This window comes from Calliphora vicina, chromosome 5, assembly GCF_958450345.1.
Source record: "Calliphora vicina chromosome 5, idCalVici1.1, whole genome shotgun sequence".
In the NCBI taxonomy this organism is placed as follows: Eukaryota; Metazoa; Arthropoda; class Insecta; order Diptera; family Calliphoridae; genus Calliphora; species Calliphora vicina.
In genome coordinates this window covers 80046836-80074272 of record NC_088784.1, presented here as the reverse complement: position 1 = coordinate 80074272, position 27437 = coordinate 80046836, and the positions used below count along the sequence as shown (strand labels likewise).

The following is a 27437-nucleotide window of genomic DNA, read 5'->3' as shown; positions in this document are numbered from 1 at the left end:
ATTGTTTTCCCTCTTTAATAAGAATAAAACTACATTTTCTTTAAAGTTGTTTTCACATTTTTTTATTATAAAATGTCTATATGAGATTCTTGTAAATGTTTATTATTACACATTAAATGGGGGTGTATGAATGTCAAAAGTGTATAAGTGGGTGCAAAATATAATTTAAATTAAAAAAATATGACTGGTTGGGTGCAGTTTCCTTAATCACATACATACATACATAAAATACTACAATATTTATTGTAAATGCGACGAAAATACTAAAAGTTTAAAGCTCATCTTTAACATGAGTATCTTTGCAAGAGCAAGCATTTTTTTCTCGTACTCTTTCCATACCCGGCAATACATTTATTGGTGACACTAAACGTTGGCTCCACTCCTGAAAAACACACATCAATTATTTATATTAAACTAAACAAATGTACTGCACTAAACTTACTTTAAATAAAGCCATATGATAACAATATATATTACGGGGCAATAAATTGTTAACGGCAAATTCTCTAGATTTTAATGCAATTTCCTTGACTTGTTTTTGGTTTTTTTCATCCTTAGCCCATTCAATGTTCTCGATTAAATCACTCAGGTCTCGTTTAACCGGTATATAGTGTTCATAGGGCTGTAGTTTACTATAGAAATGCTCGTAGTATGGCGAGGTTTGTTTAAAGACCGCTGAACCGCCGCCCAAAAGATAAGGCAAACGATATGAGGCCACCGTACCGTCTATGTTGAATTGAAATTTGTACTGAAATTTTGTATTGAAGAGATTTTATTTTATGTAAATTTCAAAGAAGAATTTTCAAATAGAACTTAAAAATGTGCGAAAAACTTGTATTTCATACAAGTTAAAAGAACATTAGTATTATAACCGAAATTTATAAAATTTTTACCCATTACCTTAAAAAACTCCATAAAACTTATGTGATCCACTCTAGGTCCGTATTTTTGTTCATCATCACGAAAGAAGAAAAAGTTCGTTATGGCAGCATCTATTAGATCTGGACGTTGTCTTGCAAAATCAATTAAATCCAAACGCTCACGTCGCGAATCACGACCTCGCCAAAATAATTTATCAATCTTATCATCCCAAAGATATTTACTACGCTGAACCGATAACATATCCAATGTTACTCTCTCCATAATGCCCAATGTTGATTCGGTTATATCGTATGTAGGCAAGACAATGTCATGAGAATCATTACTACCGGACCACGAAAATATGGGATAGGGTCCAGAAGTCCTTTGTTGGCCACCCTTTTTCGACAGCGGCCAATCGCCAAGATTCAAAAAGAATTCCATATCGGGCAGTTGCACCACACGACCCAATGCCAGTAGTGTGGCATCCATAAACATCTTAAAACCATCATATTTTCCATAGCATTTGCGCCATATTTGCTGATTTTTCACAATGTAATGGCACAATGAAATGCTTTCGGGTTGATTGTAGCGTTTAACTAGATTATCACGTATTAGGCTAAAGTTTACACGCTTAAATGAATGTAAATCCGAGACTATTTGTTGTTCTTGCGAGGCCGATTTACACTCATTGTTGATCATCCATAGATTGAGTTCAGTGGGGCAATAACATTTTTCCGAATACACTCTATTCCAAATGTAGTAAGGTGATTTGGCCACATGTGAACCATTGTAGCGCACATGAATTTCAACACTGTCACACCAATTGTCGATGATTTTGTAACGTGCCCAAAATGTACCATCTCCACGATCTATAACATCCACTTGAGATCTACAACGACCGTGGGCCGAGTTGCCCACAATTTGTACTTCAAATTTCAAAGGTGGTGATTCGTCGAACCTAATTAAAAAATATTAATATTAAGTTAATTCATTATTATATCCAATATCCTTGTTTAAAGGCTACGTACAGTACACCCTCCGGAGAACTGGCGTGTATGAAAAAGTATCTTGCCGGCAATACAACCTCATCTGGTTTTAAGCCATGTCCATGTATAAGAGTTTCTTTAGCTCCTACTAAGTCATTTTTTCTAGCTTCAATAAGTACCACAGAGCTTATAAATAGTATAAGCAAATTAATTAAAACTTTTAACATAATTCATTTAAAATGTTTGTGCCGTTGTAAAAAAATATTTTCTTTTTTTTTTTTGTTATAATTTGTGAGAGAAAAAATGCTCTTGTTGACTTTGTAAATGTCAAATATTTTGGACAGCTGATTCTCAATTTAGGGATATTTTTCAAAGTGTTGCCATATGTATTTTTTCTTCAAATCGGTTTACGATTTCTCTGAGAAATCGTAAAATATTTCATCTGGCAATGCTGGCGAGTCTTGAGCTTGTTACCAGTTCAGAGTGAATAGACAAAATACATCGAAAAGAAGAGCAAGACCTATTGTGTTTTTTCTTCGCAGTTTCTCAAACGAATTTCACAAAATCATAAATCTAAATATTTTAAATAAAAAACATAGACAATGAGTTTTCAATTACCTGGAACTAATACACCATCAGCTGGGGGCTTTTCTTTTGGAGCTCCAAACACTACTGCAACTGCAGCACAACCCGCTGCTGCAAAGCAGGGTGGTTTCTCATTTGGCGCCACAGGCGGTGGCGATGCTGGGGCTAAACCCTTAGGGTTTGGATTTGGGGCGGCAGCTCCTGCTGCTACAAATACAGCCGCCACTCCGGTCGCATCAGCTGCTGCAGCTACACCAACATTTGGCTTGGGTGGTGGAGCTACCACCACAGGATTTGGCTTTGGAACAGCTTCACCAGCGGCAGCTACAACTACTACTGCAGCGGCTCAACCAGCAGCACCAACATTTGGTTTAACAGCAACTGCTGCTTCACAGCCAGCTGCTACCGGTTTCGGTTTTGGAACAACACCGGCCGCAACATCTGCTGCTGCTACCACGGTGCCCGCTAGTACTACCTCAGCACCAGCAACTTCTGCTGCTCCATTGGCTAGTGGCTTTTCAGCATTTGCTGCACCGGCAGCAACTACTTCCACCGCTTCAGCTACTGCCGGAACTGTAGCAACATCAACGACATCATTATTGACAGCCCCGGCACCTGCAGCAGCCGCCACGTCTGCCCCAGCTACTTCAGGATTTGCCAGCTTAACAACCGCTACAAAAACCACTGATTCCGCTACAATGCCACCAAACGCCTCACAATTATCATACAATCAATTAGAGGAACATATTAATAAATGGACTTTGGAATTAGAGGATCAGGAAAAAGTATTCACAGATCAAGCAACTCAAATCAATGCTTGGGACAAAATCCTCATTAGTAATAATCAGAAAATTCTTGATTTAAATGATGCCGTACAAAAGGTAAAATCAGATCAACAGACCTTGGAGCAAGAACTTGAGTTCATTGCCACCCAACACAAAGAATTAGAGGAGAGCATTGTGCCGCTACAAAAGGAATTCATGAAAATACCACAAGTAGATGTAGAACGCTCGCAGACCTATTTGATGGTAGAGAATCTGGATACTCAATTGAAACAAATGTCCGAAGATTTAAAGGAAATTATCGACAACTTGAATGAGTCAAACAAATGCCAAGACAACACAGATCCCATTATACAAATTGGCAAGATCCTGAATGCCCATATGAGTTCGTTGCAGTGGATTGAACAGAGTACATCGTCGATTGGCAACAAATTGGAAGATATAACGAAAATGCATGAAACCTTTAAAAGGGACTCGGAAAGATCTTTTCGGTCGGCTTATTATAATTAAGAAATGAGTGTAATCAAGAAAAAACCTAAATTTTTTATGTAAAATTTAATTGTTTTATAAAACTTAAAATAAAATATTCTTTTTAAAGTTTTTCTTGTTTTATTTATTTTTCTTAAAAAAAAATTGTATGTACAAATACATATTTTTTAATAATTTTTAAAATGCTTAATTCTAAATAAAGGACAACTTTTTGTAGTACCTATAGCAAAATAGGCCGATTGCGGTGAGAACTCTAAAGTACGAACATGTCCTAATTTCAAATCATTTCGGGGGAAATTAGCGTAAACCGTGGCCGAGGGAAAATGCGCTATTTTAACTGCATCTTTACTCATATTCGAACAGAACGCCAACAGTTCCGATGAGTGATTAAATCGTACGCAACTTATGCCCGTAGTTAAATTCAAAAAGGTCTTCAAGGGTTGAGGTGTGGACGAGAGCATTACCTTATCGAAATCATAAACATTAACCACACCTTCTTTGCTGCCCATTGCCAAAAGACGCTGATTGGGCGATAAATCCATAACACTGCCCACTATACAGCCGTCATCAATAAACTTGTGTTCAAGTCGTTGTTGCCGCATCGAAAATACACAAACATTTGAAGAATTTCCACTCACAATTAGTCTTTGTGAGTCGCCGGTAAAGCGCAATGATGCTACTTCATCATTCTGTTTTAAACTTCGAATATGTTCAAATGTTTTGGCTTCGTAAATATGAATTTCACCGCAAATACCGGCTGTTGCAAGATAGCGACCGCAAGGAGATACAGTAAAATTGCTTAAATTTCCAAAATTTCGTCTCAATTTTAAGCAGGACTCTTTAGCGCTCATTAAATCATACAGGTAGGCATAACGTGTATCAGAACCAAAGACGGCCTTCGTACCGCAGGGTAAAAGTCTGGCACAGCGAATGGGAAAGTTGGGGATGTGTATGTTGTGTAGCTTTTCGTTTTGAATGCCATCTATGGCATAAATAGTAGCTATTCCGTGGTCACCAGCTACCAAAGCAGCCGTACTAGAGGGGTGAAATTGTATGCTATTGATATAGCCTTCTGCATAAGTGGCGCGATTTAAATCCTTCATTACTTTCATATTTAAATGGCCTGATGTTAAAATACCTTCTGGCTTTTTATTAAGAAATCCAACAGTTCGCAAAAGTTTGTCATCATCATCCTCCTCGTCGCTGTCTTTCTTTTGTTTTTCATCTAAGGAAGCCCATTTGGGTTGATTGACTAAGCGTGTAAAACGGGAGGTTAAATATTCCTTATAGGTTTTATCCATATTTAGATGATCCAAAGGACCGGTACGTTTTGTCTCCCGTTTTACTTCGCCCAATTCTATTTCTTCATCGTTAGCATCAGTCCATACAGGTTTTCTTTTTTTAGCCTTTCTTTTACCCCCATCATTTGCCTCATTCTTCTCATCATCCGCACTTTCATCACTATCAGTTTCAACTTTAACAGCTTTATTTTTCTTTGAGGGCTTTGTTATAGCATTTTCCAAGTTCTTTAAAAGTTTGGCTTTGTCTCCAAATAAAACTTTGTCCATGGGGACTTCATTATCGTTAATATCATCATTTTGAACACTTGTTTTTGTATTGTCTTCAGGAGAGTTTTCTTGTTGTTCTTCATTCTTCTCCTCTTCTTCCTTGCTACGATATTCTGCAATGAGTTCATTTAGCTCCTGCATATCATCACTTAATTCATCATCACTCATTATAAAATTTACTTTTATGTATCTTTTTTTAATTAATAATGTAAAAAAAATATTTTTTTTTCTTAAAAAACAACACGTGCAGCTAAACTCGATCTTTTGTTTTGAAGCTGAACTGTCACTTTTACGTCAGCTGTAGGAAAACATTTCGATTTGCCAGACTGACAAAAAACACACAAATCACGCCAAATAAACTGGTGAATTGTATGTATGGAATTTTTAGTTCAAAATATAAATAGTAACCTAAAATGCAAAATATCGTATCATAAAAAAATTCGAAATTGACTTTTTTATTGATCATAGTACATATGTGAACAAAATGTAAACCTTCTACTATCAAAAATAATTAAGTTATAATCAAAATTCATAATAACGTATCACCAATTGCATTATTTTCTTAAACTAAATTTATTTTTTTAATATTTTGGAAGTCACAATTTACGGTTATCTCATTTTTAGGGGAATTTATGATCAAACTGAAATTTATTAGGTAAAAACCAAAAATGTGTCGAAAATGAGTTATAATTAAAACATGAATATATTAAGAACGATTATCAGCACGATTAAAACCCAAAGAATAAGAATTTCCAAAAGGAAATGGCAACATTTTCAGCGTCTTAAATATTTTGTTCCATTTTGTTAGAAAACAACTAATCAATCCAACACAACTCTTTTAAATTTGTTCGTTTCGAAAACTTTTTGCGCAGCCGAATTTATTTATTTTTTGTTGAGCTTATTCTTTAATTTGTAATCCAACATCCAGATTAATCAGATTTATCAATAATTAATTATTCGAATAATTAACATTTATTCATAATCTTCCTTTATTCAAAGTTCATGAATAGTGTGAGTAGTCAGAAATTAGAAAAACAAAAAATAAATAATTTGAATTTATTTAATTTATATTATAAACATAAATTAAATAAATTCAAATTAATTATAAATAAATTATAAATTTTTAATAAAAATTTTCAAATTTTAAAAATTCATTTTCAATGTATTCATAAATTTCCTTCCAGCTGTTCATATCAACATTAACTCCGAAAACTTGGCATTACTTATGTCAAATAATTTCCCTTATTTTGTTTCCATATGGCAGCACAAGGCTAATTATTAAGGTGGAGGCAATCGAACAGCTCATTATTTTTGTTCGTTTGTTTGGTTCTAACATGTGTCAAATCCTGTTTTTATATTTCAACATCTACATACATATTCTATGCTTATTAACAAAATATTTATTTTTTACGTAAATAAATTATTCACGCTATTTGACTAAGTTTTAATACACATTTTTTTAATTTTTCATTTCTGTTTTTTGGCATTTCGTAGGACCATAGTTGTTTTGTGGCAACAATTGCATTCTCTCTCTCCATTTTTTTGGTGTTGATTGTTGCCAATTTTTGTAAATCAATTGAACTTACACCGTGTCTACATGATACATGAAATGCTGTAAAACATTATGTTATAAAATATTTGTTAAAACACATGAGAAAATGCTAACATGATGAGTCTATACCTAACATTAACATCATGTTAATGTTAAGCATTTCATGCCAGTGTTATGGAGATTTGTAGCTAATTTTATTATATTTGGAAATTTATTTAAGAATTATTCTATTTTTATTATTAATTCTTCATTATATGGTTAAAAAAATCTACTAACCATATAACAAACTGTTTGCTTATGCGTGACTTTCATTTAATGTAAAGCTTTTAAAACATTCCTTATAACCCAAGTAAATTTTCTAATTATAGAATTTTTGGAACTCATTTAGATCCCAAATTCTAAAAACTGTACTATATACAAATTTTTCTATCTAGAGAGTATTAATTAAAGGACATAAATTAAAATGGCTTCAATTATGATTAACAACATAAATAATGTTTCATTAATATAAATTCCCCAATATTCATAAACACTTCTTAAATTTATCAGGGACGATCATAACTATTGTAATAATATAAAATCCCTACTTCTTTTCCTAACTTGGGGTTACACGTTCAAGTTTTAATAAACTCACACATTTTTAAAACTAAAATTTAAATGTATTATTCACTTTCATCAAAATAAAATACCATTTCCTCGCTAAACTATTTTAAAAAACGCTAGATTTGACGTTGAAATCTCCAAATTATCATTACTGCGTGTATTTCATATTCTCGTCTACTCACAATCGGTTGTCATTGGGACGAGTCATAGTGAAAATTTTTATATTTTTTAAAATAAATAATTAAAAAATTTATAAGATTTTCCATAACTAACACAAAACAGTAATTACTTATTTAACAAATAAAAATAAAGAAAATCTCTATTAATTTGCAGCGAATTAATAAAGAGATTTTAATTCAACATTCTTTTTCGCATATAATTAAATATGTGTGCGTGAGTGTGTGTATATGTATTTGAGTGTGTGTGCAAATGATGAGCAATTTTCTTACTGCATGACAGGCCATTCCCAAAACGATTTTCCAATTGATTATCGCGTTTAAGAAAAAATACATATATTTTTCTTAAAATAAATTGAATAACGTGGTATTACTTTAACAAATAAACAAAATAAAACCAAAAATAAAGATAAAAGTTTAAAATAAAAGAAAAAAAATATCTACTCAAAAATTTAACTGTAGGAGTAATAAGAAAAAACGAAGAATTACCACAGTGTTCGTAAAAACTCTTCGTTTTGCTTTTACGTTGACTCCAATATTGTGCAAAAAAAAAGATAAGTTGGGCTCCGCTGTTTTTTATGTTTAAATAAATTTGGCAATAGTGAATAGCAACAAAATTGCACTTAACACAAAATTATTTACATAAATACATTTGGTGCTTAATTGTGGTGTTTTCATTAATTTTAAAAATTTCTAAAATATAGTTGAAAAATTATTGTAACAAAATGTCTGCTGAACGTGAAATACCAGCAGAGGATAGTATTAAAGTCGTCTGTCGTTTTCGTCCACTAAACGACAGCGAAGAAAAAGCCGGTTCAAAGTTTGTTGTTAAATTTCCTAATAGCTCCGAAGAAAATTGTCTTTCCATAGCGGTAAGTTATTTTGATGTTTAAGTTCTTTTTATTTTATTAATTCCAAAAACTATTTTTATAGAATACAATTTTTCACTTTAGTTTTGTGTATTTATTTTGGGGTTAGGTTTAATTGTCAGATGACGTCATTTTGTCCATAACCCCCCTTTTGTGTTTTTTTTCTTCTTTTTTCCACTATACTCAATATACATATACAAAACAAAATATAACAACGAAACGTCTACATCAAAGGCAACAATAACAAATGAAATTAATGTCAATAATAAAGTGTTGCCATTTTGTTATACAAAAAAACAACAACATCGACAACAATAGCAAAACTATATACATATTCAAACCTATAAAACAGATATAAAAACAACAACCCCCAATTGTATAATACAACAAATATTTATTGGTAGGGATCAAACTACGAATTGTAGGAGCAAAGCAAATATGTAAAAAAACAAAAGCAATACATGACAGGTGTATGAACTTAATTTAAGCGAGGTCCTTTCTTTGTTGCTTGTTAAATTTTTCATTGATTTATAAGTAAATTCAAAAGTCATCGGGATGTGTGGTATTCGAGTTAACGATAATTGTTTATTACTTTGTACATGAACATTTAAGGTGGATATGGATATAATTTTGTGTAAATAAAGCAATCTAATGAAAATGTTATCGCTTTTGAAAATGTTTACACAAATTGTGTATACCTAAGGAAAGGCTTGCAATAATTAATTATTTATTTTGAGTGTAAAATTTTAAATATAGGTATTTTGTTTTTGTTACAATAGCAAAACACATTTTACATTTTCTGTCAAAGTACTAGCATGAGATATAGAAGCAGGGGGTTCGAAATAAAAATAAATTTTATCTCTTAACTAGGTATTCTGTTAATGAATTCATTATGAATTAATTCATAGGCTTAATTCCTTTATACTTCAAATGTATTGAATTAATTTCTTTGAGAAATCATTCTTTATAAAATTAATTCCTTATTGAATCCTTCAAGTTTTCTTGAATTCGAATCTATTAACAAAAATGTTTTTTAATTCATTTTGCAAATGATTAAAAGGCAATTAAATTTATACCTATAACAATTGAATTTACAAAAAATTAATCATAATAGATGTAAGATTTTAGTGAATTAAACTTAAATAGAACTAATTAATTAATTCGAAGCTCTTTTTTTAATTTGTACATAGTATATATCTTAAACTCAGGTATATATATCTTAAACTCAGATTTAAATGCCTGTCAAAACAAATAGAAAAATTTACATAAAATTAAATTAAAGATCAAATAATAAAAATAAATTTTAAAAAATAATAAAATTTTCTTTATAATATAAAGTTTATATCAATTTAATATTTACTCAATTGAAGTGCATATAAATGTATTTTTGTGTAAATAAAGCAATCTAACAAAAATTTTATCACTAAAAACGTTTAAATAAATTATTTATTTGAGATTTAAAAAATTTACTATAAGTATGCAATCTAGGTATATTATATACAATATTAATTACAAATGAAAATTGTATGTAAATAATTTTTTTATTGAATTTAAAATTAAATGTTTACCCAAATATGCTGTTGAATTAAAATTTATCTTTGTTGCTATTATCAAGATAAACCGGTAAAAAAATTTTTAATTTTTTCACGTATTTTTTTACGTATTACGAATCAATCCAAACTAAACTCAAAAAAAACCGAGAACTGTCATATCAGCTGTCACAGAAAAGTGCGTCTAAAAAAACACCCTTTAGTTAAATTAGTAGTTAATTAGCAGAAACCATTGTAAAGCATTGGTTATAGGATAAAAGGTTAAAACCAGAGTATTTTTGAATAAATGCTTGTGTCATAAGTTCATTTATGTTTGCATATTGGGAGTATTGACTTTTTCTAAAATGTTAACACATTTTCAAGTGTACATACATGAGCAAAAAACTTATTTTTTTTTTTAATTTCCATAGATAAGTGTTTACCACAGATAAATAATTAATATTCGACGTTTTGTAGTTTATTATTTTATATCTTAATATCTCTTTAAGTTAATTAATAACTTTCATCAAAGTACGTAATTTATCTCACAATTAAATTATATTTTCCGATATAAACCTTGAATGCGTGTGTGTATAAGCAAATTATTTAAAATATACATATTTATACATATACATATATTTGTACATATTAAAGTCAACATATAAAATCATCATATGCTAGACATTGCTAACAACCATCCATTCACATGTTCCACCATCTTTATTACTCTACTTCTCGGTTAACAATAAGACTTATTTATGACTCATGAATATTTCTCCACTATTGCAACACCATTTCCATGAGCTTTTCAAAAACTATAATTGATTTGGATTATAAATAAATTAGCATCAAAAGTCAGTAAACACCAGTGAATTTTTCGCTGCTCATTATAGGCCGACTTAAATCTTTGTTTTTCAGAGCCGAATCTATTATACAACCCAATCTCCAACAAACCGAAACTTTAAAATTTTAATCGATGGATAGATTTTAGGATCTTCATTATCTTAAAAAAAATCAAATAATTTTTGCTGTTTACTTACTTTTAAGGCTCACTGTATACATATAAGAATAATAAATAGAGATGTAATGAATGAAATATGATGTCGTTATACATATTTTATGTGAAATCGCACAAACTAAAATAATTAATATCTTAATTAATATTAATTGAAAATAACGGTACATTTTCAAAAACAATTGCAAATAGTGTACATTCTTGAAAACAAACCAAGCCGGCATACATATCGTCGCTGCTCCTGAAAAAAGATCACCATATGTATCACATTATTATCCGACCAACTTAAAGATATATTAAACGTCTATTTACAAAATTAGTATCACATAAAGCTACTTGTTCAAAAATGAGTAATGTAATTTATGAAACCAATTGAATGTTAACAAATACACCATTTTTTTTTTTGTAGATGGAGCGACGATATACTCCAATATGTGACTATATACTTAAAAATATATAAGTATACTAAAAACACTATACAAACATCCATATATATTTAGCTTAAACAAAAAACAATGTATAAAATATCGTATATGTGTGTGGGAGTATTTAGTTGAATTGGTTTAATTTTTCTATACCACTTCTGTTGTTTTAATGTCTGCTACAGTGTAGTATAGTGTTGTGTTGTCATCAAAAAAGGCGTGCGTGCGTGTGCCACAGCCAAATACCAATGCAACATATTTTCATACATATGATGAAATGGAATAAAGTATTAATCATATATAAAAATATGTAAATACATTTTATACATACCATATGATTTGCGAAAACTATTTTATTATTTATTTAAATCAATAATATCATAAATAATGTGTTAAAATGCTTAAAACCATTACCATCACACAAATTTCAAATATATTGCAGTTTTTTTTTGTTGACCATAAATTGAGGCTCCACCTCAGACAGAGCCTTCTCATTAAAAAGGTTCATTAGTAAGTACGATTGATTTTACCAGATTGATCAATAATGCTGTGCAACAAATGAAGACTTTTGGAAAAACACACGCACTGAACAGTATTGATTGATTTTGGTGATTCCCAATTTTCTTCCTATATTTTTTTCAAGAAAATGACACGAAAAGGCTATTTTTGGAAAAAAAAAATGCATACATAATTTGTTTTGTGGACGCTTAGCTGTATTATTATTCTCATATATTGTTAATCGGTATCACCAAGTCTGAATTCAGAATCTTTGGAGGCCCATAAAAAAAATTGGTCACCCTTTGTTAGTAGAGTCGTGACCGTGTATTTTGCACTGTGTAATTATTCCACAATATGCTTTTTGTGAATTGAGCTTTGATGTGCCTCTATCCGAACAAACGTTTGGAATATTACGTTATGTTCATTTGATATCAAACTCAATTCACAAATGTTTGAATTTCACATTTAAAATTAGAGTTTGAATTGAACAAAATGTTTGCAAAATAGTATTTTCTAATTTTGATATCATATGCAAAACTTAAATCATTCTCAAACGCAAATGTATTTTCTCAATTTTACTTAAAATATTTTTTTTTTTTGTAATACAAACAGGGTTCAATGCGTTCTTAGTAGTATTATCACATGATTAATCCAAAAAATATGCGTTTAGCTAAATGAAAAATGAACTCAATGAAGTTAAATTGATACGAATTGAAAAAAAATTTAAATGTACAACCTCAATTTTTGATATGACGTATATAATTTGTTTTATAACTCCCTATCAGTGGAGACACACCCTTTTAGTACCTTTCAGTATCTAGGAGAGCTAAAAATTATAAAATTATTAATTGACTATATTGCGAAAATGATCGAGAAAACGTTTCCTAAATAATCTACATGACGAAAACACTCGTAAATCATTTGGTAACTACTGATACAGTGGTCGACATAAGTCTACGTACGACCACAATTTTTGCCATTTTATTAGAGAAAAGCCGGTAAATAAAAAAAATAATGCAGTTTTGTTTGAAATCTATTTTTATTGCTATGCACCAAAAAAAAAAAATGTTGTTGCAATGTAAACTTGCAAAATTATTCATAAAAAAACAATAAAAAAAACATTGACAAAAGTCTACATACTACCACAGCATGTCCTGGTTTTTTTTGAATACTAACAGATAAGCATGCAATTTATTAAGTCTACAGTTCAAACAATATTCAGTAACTTTGAAAACACTGGTAGAGTTAAAAACAAGCTGCGAAGTGGTCGCCCAAAGAAACTACATCGTAAAAATGTAAGATGTAACTTCATTTTAAAAGAAGTCAACAAAAACTCAAAAGTAAATACCACAAAATTGGCCAAAGAACTCACAACAAGATCAGAAGTTATTGTTCATCCACGAACAATTCAAAGAACCTTAAATAATAATGGTAATTTATTATTTAAGGTTCTTTGCGAACGGATCGCAAACTTCGTTTGGAATTCGCCCAAAAGCACTTTGAAAAGGACATGGAATTCTGGAAGCGAGTTTTGTTCACTGATGAGTTGAAGTATAACATATTTGGAAGTGATAGGAGAGATAAAGTATGGCGCAAAACAAATACAACAATGGATCCGAAAAACTTACTCGCTACAGTTAAGCATGGCGTTGGCAGTGTGATGGTTTGGGGTACTGTTGCTGCTTCTGGAGTGGGAAAGTTAGTGTTTATTGAGGATAATATGGATCGTTATCTGTACAAATCCATTTTGGAACAAAATTTGAGAGCATCCCTTGATATTTTAACTCTTGGTTAAAGTTGGATTTTTCAGCAAGATAACGATCCGAAACATTGGTCTCAAATTGTCAAAGATTGGCTACTATACCATGTCCCATGACAATTGTACACACCACCTCAAAGCCCAGACTTAAATGTTATTGAGCACGTGTGGGAAATTCTACAACGGAAGATCCTAAAACATCTTATTACTTGTGCACCAATGTTAAAGAAGAACCTTCCAGAAGAATGGCAAAATATAACGTCCGCAGAACTGGAAAATTTAGTTGCTTCGATGCCCAGACGCTTGTAGATGCCCGTGGTGGCCCAACGAAATATTGAATTTAATGAAAATTTGTATTCGCTGAAAACTGTTTATTTAGTGTACAGATCGTATGTAGACTTTTGTCAACATATTTTTTTAATTTTTTGTGAATAAAAGTTAAATTAATTTTAAATATTTTTGTTATATTACTAAAAATGCATTTGAAATAAAACTGCATCTTTACTCTTACTTATTATGGTTTAGAAGTCCGCGAGTTACGAAAATAATGGTCGTATGTAGACCTTTGTCGGTCACTGTATATATAAGGAAGAATACACATTTGAGAATAAGGTTTAAGATAAGAATACCTTTTTAACAACGTATGTAACACCTATAAGAGCCCAGAATCGGGGAATTTTAACCCGAATTTTTATTATTAGAATTATTAGGGAGAGTTATATTTACCCCTATCATGTGTTTAATCACTTCAATTTTATATTTTGCAATTAACATATTTTTGTTTACATAAAATCAAATTTTTCGACATTTCGTTTTGATTTTATTTACTTTCCTTTGTTTCACGTTTCATGGCCAGGATGTCAAACTTTTGAAATATTTATTAATAAAGAAATTACCAGAAGCAACATTAAAATTGGACCAACAAATTGAAAATTCAACATTTTATTACATAAAACCATTCCCGCCAAAACGCATTATTTAACTTTATTCAAAGGCTCTTTATTTGAATAGAATTCATTCATTGCATTATGAATTAATTCATAGTAAAATTAGTTCAGCCTTTGAATGATTAAATTTGTGTTAATTCAATTCTAATCCAAATTGAATTGAAATATGTTTTCTTGATTAAATTTGTTTTTGTTTTTAATCATCAGAAGAACTGAAAAAAATAGTTTAAAGACGTTTTGTATAAGATTTAAAATTTTTAAGAAAAATGTAATCATAAAGAATGAATTCTCAAAAAAATAAATTCAATAAGTTTAAAGTACTAAAGAAGTAAGCCTATGAATTAATTTGTAATAAATTCATTGATGGAATAGTTAAGAGATACAATTTAATTTGATTTGAAAATTTAATTAAAAATTCATTCAATCATTGAACAAAAACATAAACAAATTTACATTTCTTATTCTAAACAATACAAAATGGAAATGGTGCACTTTAATGCCATTGCTCTGCTACCATAATTGATTCCATATGTTTATTTATTTCTTTCCTACATACTTACATATAATTATATTTTTGCTATTATGGATTTTCTCTAAACTTTAACATATTTAGTTTTATTCTTTAAAAGAATTGTATACTTTAGTAGCGTTCACATTTCTTTTTATTTATCTGTATTATATAAGAATCTATTTATAAAACAACTTCCATTTTGTGCATTTACAGAGTGCATTCCATAATGTATCGTACAAGAAAAATTTTGTACCTACACAATTGTGTTCGTATAATTAAAACATGGTTACACATATTCCAATAATATTAAAAAAACTGAATTAAAAAAATAAATTCTTAAAGTTGTATTTACTTAAATTATGTAAAATTTAAATTTCCTTACAACTTTTATAATTTCATTAAAGCAAATTGCATTTTGCAAATTGCATTATTATTAACATTCAATAATTTTCAATTTGATTTATTACTAAAAATTATAAAATTATGGATTTTCGGAAAATTTTTAACATTTTTCTTTTATACTCTGACGAATTAAATTAATAAAACACGTATAAACGTATTTTTTTTATTTAATTATAAAACACTTGCATTCATTTTGTGATAATTATGACGTCAAAACGTTATTTGTATTTGATGTGTCAATGTCAAGACAATTTTGTATATGAAATGTATTAATTGTGTAGGTTTGTGGTTAGATAATAATTTAAATACTTTAAAACGTGTTAAATAAGAACTTATTTATTATTAAAATATATACAGGTAAATTCTGACACTCGTACAATTATCAAATCGCATGTGAGTTGCAAATCGCCAAACATGTTTCTGCATGATTTGAAACTCACGCGTATTGTTTGCGATTTGCTCTCTCAGCAAATTTCTAATACTATTATTGAAAAACTTCGTTTAAATTAATCACACTGTGAAGCCCAGCTAAGCAGCCGAATCGATATCAAAACCAAATATCCATGGCGCTAAGGTAATGCTCTGTATTTGTTGGGAGCAAAATGGTCCTATCTATTATGATCTGCTGAAATCTGACCAAACCATCGCAAGGAACTTTACCGAACTCATCTGATTCATTTGAAGCGAGCATTGACCGAAAAGGCCAATAATATGCGTCCAGACATGAAACCGTAATATTTCATCATGACAACGCTTGTCCACATGTTGCAATACCGCTTTATAGTCCAGACGTGCCCCGTCCATAAAGTATTCACAAATATTCTGGATCTTTATAGATAGCGAAGTCGATAAAGTCATGTCCGTCAGCCTGTTGACATCAACTTTCCAAAGTCCTAAAATAACTTAAATCAATCTGCTATAGTCCAGTTCGGTTGCTATTTAAATTCGATAAAAACGGACAATAAATAACTGAGATATAAGCAAAAAACATGACTACATCGATTTTTGTTTACCTATTTTTCATCTATGTATATCTGGATTACTAATTCATTAACAAAGACAATATGGATATCTAATGACAGACAAAGACCATTCAAACGACGTATATAATGTCATATAAATTCGGACCAATAATTGGCCAATATAGAGAAAAATTATTTTTAAATGGATTTATCATTTTCACGAAAAAAAAATTTTATCACCAAAAATTGTTTTCACCAAAAAATTGTTTTTTATTATAATTTATTTTCACGAAAAACTTATTTTTTCAATAAATTTTTTTTTCGCCAAACATTTTTTTCAATCTTATTCTTTGGTATTCTTTATTTTTTTAAATATCCGATTTTTTATATCATTAATTTTAGCTATTATAGAACAAATATCGGCTAAACCAAAAGATTTACTTCAAAATTGATCAGTTTGGATAGTACTGATACTGATACAGACACCTGTTCTTAATATAGAAACCTGTGACTGTTTTTTTCCAAAATAAAAAATGAGTTTTAAGATATTTCAATGGGACTCCTGTGAAATAAAATATTTGTTATATTTTATTGTATATGTTTTTAGTATGATTAAATGGCTCTCACTATATATTGTATTTTAACAAATAACCGGAAAAATTCAAAATAAAAAAACACCTCTAGCAATTATGATTGGACAGAATATATAATAACATCATCGCTTAAATTGTTTATAGTTATATTTAGCGTTTTTTCTTTTATTTCTAATTGTTGATGTAGTTTATTTTCTTTCTCTATTTTTCTGTATTTTTTGTTCTCCATTATTCATTCACAGACTATTTTCTCATTAATTATTTGCTAACTACATATTCTCAAAATAATGTGGAAACAAGAAATATTTGTAGTAGGTTCTTATTCTTCATGCTTAGGTTTAATTAGTATAGTTTTTGTTTTGTTTTTTAATTTTAAAAGTTTTATAATAAATACCATTGAAATGTTCATACATATATAAGAGAATGCTTAATATACAATTCATCCATTCAGTCAGCCAAACAAACAAACATACATACAAACATACATGAAAACGTACATTCCATTTTGACTTTGAAATCTGAATGCATGAATAATTGTTTTTCATTCTTCTCCAAACCATATTCTTTCTTACTACATTATACACGAACATACATAAATTTATATTGTATATCTATGTATATTATATACAAATGGATATATGATGATGTGCTTCAGTTAGTAGAAAGATTGTTTGTAAAATTAAGAACATGCTTTCATTAAACCATTTTACACTAGATAAGGGGGAAACAGTTTTCTATTAAATTTTATACTCAAGTGCATTTCTTTGTACTTTTAAATTTAAATTTTTCAACTTAAGTTGCCTGGTGTTAATAATTTATTTATTTAATTTTCTGTTATCACAGAAATATGATCTAATTTCAGTGTAATTTGTATAGAGTGTATGATTCAGTAGATTTTGTTTCCATTTTTTTTAATTATTTAAATTGTTAATAATTGCAATTGTATGAGCATATGCAAATGAATTGACTATATTTAAATAAATATTGGTCAAAGGTACTGAACAGTTTTTTTATACCCTACACCACCATAGTGGGGGTGGTATAATGCGTTTGTGCAGATGTTTGTAACGCCAAAAATATATTTCTAACACCCACCTTAAAGTATACCGATCGACTTAGAATCAATTCTGGGTCGATTAAACGTTGTTCGCCCGTTCGTCTGGCTGGCTGTCCATGTAAACTTTGTGCGCAGAGTACTGGTCGCAATTTTGAAGATATTTCGATCAAATTTGGTACATATTATTTTTTCGGCCCAAGGACCAAGCCTATTGAAACTGGCTGAAATCGGTCCATTACTTCACCTAGCCCCCATACAAATGTCCTCCCGAAATTGGACTTTATCGGTCATAAACGTTTAATTTATATATGTATCTCCACAAATTCCGCTCCAAATAAATTTTATATATACAAAATTCATGTCACCAAATTTTGTTAGGATCGGTCCATAATTAGTCATAGGTCCCATATAGACCTGCTTCCGAAAATGACTAGCGTGCATAAATCGCTTAAAAATGCTGGTACACACAAAATTCAACATAGTTAACTTTCATATAGACATAAATCACACGACCCAATTTCATGGTGATCGGTCCATAATTGGTCATAGCTCCCATATAAGGCCCACTTCCGAAAATCACTCACGAATATAAATTATTGATATTTTAAAAGAAAAATGTTTTTGCTCTTTTACTTAGTGTAGGGTATTATATGGTCGGGCTTGACCGACCATACTTTCTTGTTTTTTTTTTATTTAAATTTAATTGTTAAAATGTAAAAATATTGTACAAAAGTGTATCTTTCTGTTTAGCTTTTGAATATAAAGTTTATTTAATAAAACTAAACAATTTGGGGAATCTGTTGTGCAGAAAAAATTTATTATAAAGTCTTAAATTTCATATCAGCCTATGAAACTTAATATAGTTTAACCCCGTTTTGTTCCGTTTTTAGTACATTAATAAACTGTACTGCGATTTTAAGGCAAATGCATATTTGTAGATAATAAACCAGAATAATATTTTATAGTTTCAGGTCATAATTCTATATTAATGAATATTTTTTCGAATATTTTAAATTTTATAGTGCATTGATTTCTATTTATAATGCATATTTCTGCATATTTTTTGATTTATAGTGCATTTTTTTTTGTTTAATCCATGAATATATCAGCAAACATCGTTTAAGTGGTATTACTAAATGGTTGCTGGATGAATAACATAAATTGTACATATTTTTTAAACGCAAAACTTTTCTTATCTCATTTTAAAAACAAGCGGATTATACATACTACTTTCAAAATAAAACCTAAGGATTTTTTGTTTATTTTTATGTAGCTTATAAATATCCTAAAACTATATTTTTTGCTTCCATATTAATACTTTTAATCAAAAATGATAAAATTGAGGGTGAAATATGTTGCATATTTTTGGGGTTTTAGGGCAACATTATTTGAAAAGAATACATTCGATATACGCTTAACAACTATATTTTTATTAAACAATTAAGAGAGCTATATACCGTCACCAAATTATACTTCAAAATAAAAATTTTAGATATTTTTAGGTAAACAAAATTTATTTTTTTTGGCAAAGTTGTTTTTTTCATTTTTTGGAAATTTTTTTTTCGAATTGTTATTTTAATTTTTTTTTTAATTTAAAATTTTTTTTTTTGGTTTTGCAATATATTTTTTTTTTTGATGAAAAAAAATTTGGGTTAAAAAATACTTATTTCGATTTTGAACCATTGTACGTCCAACCTACTATGGACTTATATACGTCGTTGCAAAGGTCTTTGAAATATCTATCATTAGATATCCATATTGTCTATATTAATGTCTTAGTACTCCAGTTATAGGTCATAAATAGGTCTCAAATCAAGGTTGTCCTGGTTTTTTCCTCATATCTTAGCCATTTGTGGATCGATTTTGCTGATTTTAAATAGGAAACTTCTCGAAAGTATGTCTGACAGAACTATTGAAGATTTGGATCGCTTTATAAGGTTCGAAAATTATATTGAGGAAATTACAAACGGAATGATAAACTTATATACAGTGACAGACAATACAATAGAATCACTACATATGAATTCGATTAAAGCGGTAAAACTACAAAATTTGATTTCAAAATTTAAAATTTGTTCATTAGTATACCCTTCTCACGAAGGTGAAGGGTATAAAAAGGAACACAAAGAAGGGTAGAGAATAAAGGCATCAATTATGCCAGAAAAGAAAACGCCAATAGAGAAAGTGAGATTATGTAGCACTTTACTAAGTAGATTTTGATAATTGATTTTGAATGACGGAACAATTACAATTGCTGATTCAAACATAAGGCACGCCAATTATGATTTCTAAATCTAAAATCTTTTATCAAATAATTACTACTACAAATTCCAATGTAAACAAAACATCACATCATTATATTAATGTGTATTTTCAATAAGAGAAAGAAAATACCATAACATTTATAATACGAATAAGACTAATTTGCAAAGTGTTATTGCACATTCAAAGACTTTAAATGTATGTTTATCCATGCAAAAAATATGGAATCTTAAACATAGTGCGAAACGTAAGACTTTCTTGAAAGAATTCAATATTCTATTCTTTATCAAACAATTTGTTCATTTTCTAATGAAGCGCACAGTGGTGCAGCAATTTACAATTATTATATAACTATGTACTTATTCATTTAAATTTACGTTATCACACTAGTAATATAATTTGACAAAATTTAACGTAAGGAAACCATTTGGCATTGGGATTGAAATTTGAAAGTTCTTAATTAAATATAAGGTTCCATGTCTGGTCGAATATTCGCGGTGTTTTTCGGCATGTGATAGTCTGGTCAGATTTCAGCAGCTCATAATAGATATGACTCTTTTGGTTCCAACAAATACAGAGCATTCATTACCTTAGCACCATGGATTATTTGGCTTTAGGTGTCGATTCGGCTTCACATATGATCTCTTCGGGTTATCGTAATGGATCCGGTGCAAAAATTATTTTTTTATTGCGTTCATGTATCATTTCGGACATGCTAAATCGTCTTTCGGTTTCAATTTGTTGCTCGCAGACGTTTTGAAATTGCTGCTTGAGTAGCTCCCAATGAATTTGCAAGATATTGTTGAGTTTTACAGCAATCTTCATGTAGTAATGCCTCCAATTCTTGGTCTTTAAATTTTGTTGGCTGGACTGGGCGATATTTGTCTTCCGTGTCAAAATCACCACTTCTGAACCACACAAACCATCTCTCGCAAGTTGAAACCGGTGGAACACATTCACTATAAGCTTTGGTAAGCAATCGGTGTGCTTCAGCGGTACATTTTTTCAAATTAAAGAAGTAAAGCAAAACTTCCAGCATATGACGCTGTGTTGGCACAAAATTCGACATTTTCGAAAAAAAAACTTTGTTTTTTGTTTTCAAAAGTTACGCTATCTATCGTAAATCTAAATATATGACTTATTTTTTGCAATAAAACCACTGTGCCTAGTAATTTGGGTTAAATACGTTTTCAAAGGTTGGCTTTTTCTTGTTTATTTTCGTTGTTGATGTTCTATATCTCCCTTCAATCATTGTCAAACATAAACTAACAACAATGATGATTATGTTTTTTTTTATTTTGTGTATGTGTTTTTTTTTTAGTTTGGCTTAATGCCAAAAGCAATTTTATGCTTAAACCAAGTAGAAATTGAAAAGAACATACCACCATTTGTCTATTGTACTACCTGTACAAGAAAGTAATAGAAATCGTTAAGAGAGAGAGAGCAAAAGACGTTCAAAGCTAAATAATGAATAACTAGTTAAAGGAAACTCATACACTTAATGGGGACACATGAAAAACTTAGAAATAAAAAAAGAAATAAATCACAGAGAATAAGAGCTAAATGTGAATGAATAGAAATGTTATGAAATCGTTTATATATAAAACAAAAAAACCAAGAAATAAAAATGCTTGCTTAGAAATATGAAGTACATATTATTCTTTAAAGCAAACTAAATCAATTTTCCAAAAATTGCTCTTAGTAAACATTTGCTTCTTTGTAAGCCCTTAACCACTTAACCCAATTATGAGTTCATACAGTTTAAACTTGTAAATATAGTAATAGTTTCAGTAAGTCTGTCGAAATGTTTGTAAGGACTGACAGCAGCTTATAAATTACTTCGATATTTTCGCCTATTCACAAACAATTTTTTCCACCAAAACTTTGTTCACCAAATTTCACGAAAAATGTTTTCAATAAATTTTTTTACACCAAAAATTGTTTTTAATATTTATCTTATCTTCGCGTGAAAGTTATATAAGATTCTCAAAGCCGAATAACAAAAATGTTCTTAAAACAAGTAAGAGAGCTATATTCGGTTGTGCCTACTCTTATATACCCTTCACCAAATTTATACTTCAAAATACAAATTTTAAATATTTTTAGGTAAACAAAAATTTTTTTCCAAAGTTGTTTTTTTCATTTTTTGGATTTTTTTTTCAAATTGTTAATTTAAAATTTTTTTAAATTTTAAAATTTTTTTTGGTGAAAAAAATTCGGATTAAAAATATTTATTCCGATTTTGACCCATTGTATGTCCAACTTACTATGTATGATCTTATATACGTCGTTAAAAAATATGTTTCCGATTTTGACCCATTGTAGGTCCAACTTACAATGGTCTTATAAACGTCGTTGCAAAGGTCTTTGAAATATCTATCATTAGATATCCATATTGTCTATATTAATGACTTATTAATCCAGATATATCTCAAAAATAGGTAAAAATCGAGGTAGTCCTGGTTTTTTCATCATATCTCAGCCATTTGTGGACCGATTTTGCTGATCTCAAAAGCATGTCAGACAGAATTATTGAAGATTTGGATCCCGAAGATATCTGGGGTTTCAGAAAATTGATTTCAACAGACAGACACGGGCGGAAATGGCTTAATCGACTCCGCTATCTATAAGGATCCAGAATGTATATACTTTATAGGGTCGGAAAATTATATTGGTTTTTATACCCTTCACTCTCACGGAGGTGAAGGGTATAAAAACACAGCTTTCAATCTTTATTATGAGGGTTATATAAGATTCGGCACATCCGAATAGCACGTCGAACGTTTTTATAGATTTAGTTTAAACAGTTAACTTAGAGCTGTTTTATAAAATGGCCGGTTAAAAATTGCTACCTAAATTTCCATAAAATAATTTAGTTTTTATTAAATATGCACATCAACTTATGAATCTTAATTGAACTTTCTTCTCATCCTTTTCAGGGTAAAGTTTACTTATTCGACAAAGTCTTTAAACCAAATGCATCCCAAGAGAAAGTTTACAATGAAGCAGCTAAATCCATTGTTACCGATGTCTTGGCCGGTTATAACGGCACAATATTTGCCTACGGTCAAACATCTTCGGGTAAAACACATACCATGGAAGGTGTTATTGGAGATTCGGTGAAGCAGGGTATTATACCGCGTATCGTCAATGACATTTTCAATCACATTTACACGATGGAAATGAATTTGGAATTCCATATTAAAGTATCCTACTATGAAATCTATATGGATAAGATTCGTGATTTACTGGATGTATCGAAGATTAATTTGAGCGTGCACGAGGATAAGAATCGTGTGCCATATGTAAAGGGTGCCACAGAGAGATTTGTGTCGTCGCCAGAAGATGTATTTGAAGTTATAGAGGAGGGTAAATCAAACCGTCACATTGCCGTAACAAGTAAGTTCAGAGAATTTCTTTGAATTTAAATAAATTCATATTTACTAATAAAAACAATATGTAACTTTCTCAATTTCCAGACATGAACGAACATTCATCACGTTCTCATTCAGTATTCTTGATTAATGTCAAACAAGAGAATTTAGAAAATCAAAAGAAATTGTCGGGTAAATTGTATTTGGTGGATTTGGCTGGTTCTGAAAAGGTATCGAAAACCGGTGCTGAAGGTACCGTCTTAGATGAGGCGAAAAATATTAACAAATCTCTGTCCGCTTTGGGTAACGTCATCTCTGCCTTGGCCGATGGCAATAAAACGCACATACCCTATCGTGACTCGAAATTGACACGTATTCTGCAAGAATCTTTGGGTGGTAATGCACGCACAACTATTGTTATTTGCTGTTCTCCTGCCAGTTTTAACGAATCCGAAACAAAGTCCACTCTTGAGTTTGGTCGCAGAGCCAAGACTGTCAAGAATGTTGTCTGTGTCAATGAAGAGTTGACGGCCGATGAATGGAAACGTCGTTACGAAAAAGAGAAGGAAAAGAATGCTCGTCTCAAGGGTAAGTTGGAGAAACTTGAATTGGAATTGGCACGTTGGCGTGCCGGTGAAACGGTCAATGCCGAGGAACAGGTCATTGTCGATGATGTCATGGAGGCAAGTACTCCTAATCTAGAAGTTGAAGCTCCTGTTCCCGCTGCTGTAACCGCTCCCATGCCAGCCACTCCTGCGGCTGGTCTAATGTTGGGCTCTATTAGCAGTGATGAACGTACCCGTTTGGAGGCTGAACGCGAAAGTCTCTACCAACAATTGGACGAGAAGGATGAGGAAATCAATCAACAAAGTCAATATGTTGAGAACCTCAAGGAGCAAATCCTCGAGCAAGAAGAACTCATTGCCAACGCTCGTCGCGAGTATGAGGCTCTTCAATCGGAAATGGCTCGCATCCAACAGGAGAATGAGTCGGCCAAGGAAGAAGTCAAAGAAGTTTTGCAGGCCTTGGAAGAATTGGCTGTTAACTATGACCAAAAATCTCAAGAAATCGATACCAAGAACAAGGATATCGACAACTTAAACGAAGAACTGCAGCAAAAGCAAACTTTGCTCAACACTACCACCGCTGACTTGCAACAACTTCGTGATATGTCCTCTCACCAAAAGAAACGTATCAACGAAATGTTGTCCAATTTATTGCGCGATTTAGCTGAAGTGGGACAGGCCCTAGCATCGGGCGATTCAGCCATGGACATGAAAATGAACAGCATACCTAGTGCCGGCGACAGTGGCAAGGTGGAAGAAGATTTCACCATGGCTCGCCTGTACATCAGCAAAATGAAAACCGAAGCCAAAAATATGGCTCAACGCTGCTCTACCATGGAAACCCAACAAGTGGATTCTAATAAGAAACTTACCGAATACGAAAAGGATCTCGGTGAATATCGCCTACTTATCTCACAGCATGAGGCTCGCATGAAATCTCTGCAGGAATCAATGCGTGAAGCTGAAAACAAGAAACGTGCTCTTGAAGAGCAAATCGATTCGTTGCGCGAAGAGTGCGCTAAACTTAAGGCTGCTGAACATGTGTCGGCCGTCAATGCCGAGGAGAAACAAAAGGCCGAACAATTACGTTCCATGTTCGATTTACAAATGGATGAATTGCGTGAGGCTCACACCAAACAGGTGTCCGAATTGCGCGATGAAATCATTTCCAAGCAGCATGAAATGGATGAAATGAAGGATGTCCATCAGAAATTAATACTGGCACATCAGCAAATGAATGCCGATTATGAGAAACTCAAACAAGAAGAGGCTGACAAATCCAATAAATTACAAGAAATTATACTCACCAACGAGAGACGTGAACAAGCACGCAAAGATTTGAAGGGTCTGGAAGATACCGTGGCCAAGGAATTGCAGACACTACACAATTTAAGAAAGCTATTTGTGCAAGATTTGCAGGTGAGTTTATAAATCTAAAACAATATGAAATTTTTAATTGCTATTTTAGATAAATTTTTTGTATAGAATCCTCTCACATTACAACATTGAAATTGAAAAAAATTATACATGATATTTTAAATTATGAAAATTAAAAATAAATTTTAATTCTCAATATCTTTTGTAATTTTCTCAATATAAAATTTAAATTCTTAATTATATTTAGATTTTAGACTGTAGCTATTTGATATTCGAAATTGTTAACAGCTAATTTATGTATGATTTTGTTTTGTTCTTTTAGGCCCGTATCAAGAAAACCGTCATTAATGAAGACAGCGAAGAAGATGGTGGCTCTTTGGCCCAAAAACAAAAAATCTCCTTCCTCGAGAACAATCTCGATCAACTTACCAAGGTACACAAACAATTGGTACGCGACAATGCCGATTTGCGTTGCGAATTGCCCAAATTGGAGAAACGCTTGCGTACGACAATGGAACGTGTCAAGGCCTTGGAAACAGCGTTAAAAGAAGCCAAAGAAGGCGCTATGCGTGATCGTAAACGTTATCAATATGAAGTTGATCGTATTAAGGAAGCAGTACGACAAAAACATCTCGGCCGACGTGGTCCTCAAGCGCAAATTGCTAAACCTATACGTGCTGGTCAGGGTGCAATTGCAATTCGTGGTGGTGCCGGCGCTAATCCCACACAAATGCCTCAAGCAAGTGCTGTTAGTTCGTAAAAAGATTAATTTGTAATTTTTACTACAATTATTATTATTTTTATAATTTTCTCTTTTAATTTCCTTCTTATTTTATTCTATCATATTCTAATTGAGATTTTTTCTCTATTTGCTCTAATTTAAAAATATTTTCTATTTTTATTTATTAATTTGAATATGATTGAATAACTTTAAAAAAAAAACAATGAAGAAGCATGATGGAAAAAATTGAAAAAAAATAATGTTTAAAGAAATGAAAAAAAAACATACAATTGATAATTAATAATTTGTTTTTAATAATTTGCAAACAAAACAAACAAAAAATGGTAGAAGACATTAAAATTTGTGCATGTCAGTTGAGATCATTTCCACACACTTTAAAGACGAGGGTATTTTTTTTTATAATGATTATTTAAATATTTTTTGTCAGTGCTTCTTATATTCTCTTAATTTAGTTAAACTGGTCGAAGCCAAGCGAAAACCCAGATGATGATTTTTTTTATATATAAACTAAAATTATTTTAATTATTTATTTACACAAGAAATTAAAAAAAAAAAAATATTAAAAAAAAACATAAAAATAATTTAATTTAAAAATAATTTTGCAAAAATTAAATGATTATATTTAAATATTATTATGAAGATTGAAAACAAAAACAAACTTAAAAAATCAAGCTTAATTAAGTAAACAATAAAAATAGTAACAAACAAAAAAAAATAATTAACATCTTTTTAATATTTTGTAATAATAAATACACATTCATTCTACTAGGGCTCTGTTTTTTAGTATATTATTATTTCGCTTTACAATTTAGGTGCATTTTTATGGTTATATTTTAAGTTGGAGAAAATATTACTTGCACAGTTTTGAGCTTTTTCTTTAACAAAAATTAGTTTAATTTATTAGATCTCTTTTGTGCCGAGCCATGTCTTATTGTATATTCTTCATTTGT

The 27437-nt window shown here is 30.6% G+C and overlaps 4 protein-coding genes across 4 annotated transcripts; 2 read left to right on the top strand and 2 right to left on the bottom strand.

Moving 5' to 3' along the window:
* Nucleotides 1-34: 34 nt before the first annotated feature.
* On the bottom strand, nt 35-2135 carry LOC135961724 (protein O-glucosyltransferase 2-like). The gene is made up of 4 exons (XM_065513277.1): nt 1890-2135; nt 901-1819; nt 443-748; nt 35-382 (listed from the first exon to the last, which is right to left on the bottom strand). Exons 1-4 carry the CDS (start codon nt 2072-2074, stop codon nt 272-274), a joined length of 1521 nt encoding a protein of 506 aa, XP_065369349.1. The 5' UTR covers nt 2075-2135; the 3' UTR covers nt 35-271.
* Nucleotides 2136-2348: 213 nt separating this feature from the next.
* Nucleotides 2349-3814, top strand: Nup62 (Nucleoporin 62kD). Its single transcript, XM_065511817.1, has one exon. It carries the CDS (start codon nt 2450-2452, stop codon nt 3722-3724), a length of 1275 nt encoding a protein of 424 aa, XP_065367889.1. The 5' UTR covers nt 2349-2449; the 3' UTR covers nt 3725-3814.
* Nucleotides 3801-5527, bottom strand: wcd (U3 small nucleolar RNA-associated protein 18 homolog wicked). Its single transcript, XM_065511815.1, has one exon. The coding sequence runs from the start codon at nt 5437-5439 to the stop codon at nt 3871-3873; it is 1569 nt and encodes a 522-aa protein (XP_065367887.1). The 5' UTR covers nt 5440-5527; the 3' UTR covers nt 3801-3870.
* Nucleotides 5528-7601: 2074 nt separating this feature from the next.
* Nucleotides 7602-27205, top strand: Khc (kinesin heavy chain). The gene is made up of 4 exons (XM_065513881.1): nt 7602-8474; nt 23368-23827; nt 23908-25787; nt 26068-27205. Exons 1-4 carry the CDS (start codon nt 8328-8330, stop codon nt 26503-26505), a joined length of 2925 nt encoding a protein of 974 aa, XP_065369953.1. The 5' UTR covers nt 7602-8327; the 3' UTR covers nt 26506-27205.
* The last annotated feature ends 232 nt before the right edge of the window (nt 27206-27437 follow it).